The following is a 2159-nucleotide window of genomic DNA, read 5'->3' as shown; positions in this document are numbered from 1 at the left end:
AGATTTTACAGCCGAGAAATCGTCTTAGCAAAACCGTCACCGTTAACGTCCCAGATAAATGTAGCATAATTTCGCCAACAGGATTCCTTAACATACAACATTCAACATTCCTTGTCCCTTTGGTTTCAGTAACATAAAGTCAGTTGATAAACAAGAATTATGATTGAAAATCATGTGAAGCTACTCAAAATTTTTGAAGCCATTAAATCCTACAAAACGTCACGGTTAACGTCCCAGATAAATGTTAGATAATTCCGCCATCAAGATTCCTTAACATACAACATTCAATATCCTTGTCGTCCAAAAACAAAAATGTTTCAGAGTCAGCAATATAAATTCAGTTAATAAAAAGGAATAATGATTGCAAATTGTTTGGATCCTTTAAATCCTCCTTGCAAAACCGTCCATCACCGTTAACGTCCCAGATACAAGATAAATGTTAGATAATTCGCGTCAACAGGATTCCTTAACATAAAACAAACAAACTCTTCCAACATTCACTACTATCCCTGTTGCAAAAAATAAAAAAAAGAAAATAACAAACATTTTATTGATTTTTTTGCTGTAGTACATTCTTCCACAACACAAAGCTCACAGATACAAATACTCGTATACCAAAATTTCGTTGACCTGCGCATGATCCGCAAAAATAAAAATGATAAAGAAGCAAAATTGTGTCGTTCAAGTTTATTATTGTATTTATTTCACTCGCTGTTGATTATTCTTTTAAAAATACACACAATTTAAATTTGTAAAAATCGAGAAAAAATAGAAAAAAGAACCAAAAAAACAGAATCTTAAAAATATGTTAAAAGTTGAATGGAATTCGAAATAGAAAATCGAGAAATTATAAATATATTTTAAGGTGGCGATTGTGAAGTGAAATAATGATGTTCATTCGTATTCTATTAGCAATATTATTTTATAGAGGAATTGAGTGTCAATACAAAACGATTGAAAGTGATTTCACAATGAATCAAGACGAAGTCTTTAAACACAATCAAAATCAAGACATTTACAAAATGAATAAACCGCTGGATAGGGGACCGTATTTTGATACATCGGCAACGAAAAATGTCACCTCGCTGGTGGGCAGAACGGCACATCTGAATTGTCGCATCAAGAATTTGGGCAACAAGACAGTGTCCTGGATACGGCACAGAGACTTGCATTTGTTAACAGTGGGTGAAACCACATACACATCGGACCAACGTTTTACGAGCATATACAATAAACTATCCGAGGACTGGTCGTTGCAAATCAAATATCCTCAGTTGAAAGATTCGGGCACCTATGAGTGTCAGGTCTCCACCACACCACCCGTCGGCTATACCATGGTGTTTTCCGTGGTCGAGCCCATAACGACGATACCCGGCGGACCCGAACTGTACATAGATGTGGGATCGACGGTGAACTTAACGTGCATCGTTAAGCATCTGCCCGATCCACCCACCTCAATACACTGGACCCACAACAACGAGGAAATCAACTACGATTCACCGCGCGGTGGTGTCTCCGTTATAACGGAGAAAGGCGACATTACAACCTCTTACTTATTAATACAACGTGCAACGATTGCCGACTCCGGCATGTACACCTGTCTGCCCTCGAATGCTAATCCCAAATCGGTCACCGTACACATACTGCAGGGGGAGCATCCTGCCGCCGTTCAGGGCACCAAAAAGATAACTTCGTATATCATCAATATACCCATAATACTAGTGTTGAATTTATATTTGTTATGACCAATAATAGGATGGATTTTTTAAAAAAAAAACCTCTTAAAAACCAAAAAAAAAAATCATTAAATAAATTAATATTAATTTAAATGTAAAAAAAAGAAAAATATAAAAAATAAATCAAAAAAAAAAAATTTAAAAATAATTTAAAAAAACCCCAAACTAAAAAAGAAAAAGTGTGTTGTATAACTTATTGAGATTGATTAAAAAATTGTGAGTGTTAGTGTGAATGAATGAATGGATATGTATGTGTGTGTGTGTGTGTGTGTGCATGTATATTTGTCTATATGAGTAAGTGTTAGTTAGTTAGTTTTTTTTCTTTTGATTTGTGTGTATGTATGTATAAAATTTGTATTTTTAAATGTATTTTTGGCCCCCATTCAATGTGCTGTGTACGAGTTTTGATGTGATTTGCAGCAT

General features: G+C 34.8%; 1 protein-coding gene across 1 annotated transcript; it reads left to right on the top strand.

Moving 5' to 3' along the window:
- Window positions 1-817: 817 nt before the first annotated feature.
- Window positions 818-1915, top strand: dpr21 (defective proboscis extension response 21). The gene has a single exon (XM_065504993.1). The coding sequence runs from the start codon at window positions 888-890 to the stop codon at window positions 1743-1745; it is 858 nt and encodes a 285-aa protein (XP_065361065.1). The 5' UTR covers window positions 818-887; the 3' UTR covers window positions 1746-1915.
- The last annotated feature ends 244 nt before the right edge of the window (window positions 1916-2159 follow it).

Source organism: Calliphora vicina, chromosome 3 (genome assembly GCF_958450345.1).
Source record: "Calliphora vicina chromosome 3, idCalVici1.1, whole genome shotgun sequence".
NCBI lineage: Eukaryota > Metazoa > Arthropoda > Insecta > Diptera > Calliphoridae > Calliphora > Calliphora vicina.
The sequence above is the reverse complement of the archived record's forward strand: the minus strand, read 5'-3'. Positions and strand labels throughout refer to the sequence as shown.

Coding starts and splice junctions, on each gene's coding strand:
- dpr21 (XM_065504993.1), top strand. CDS start 888: ATGATGTTCATTCGTATTCTATTAGCAATATTATTTTATAGAGGAATT.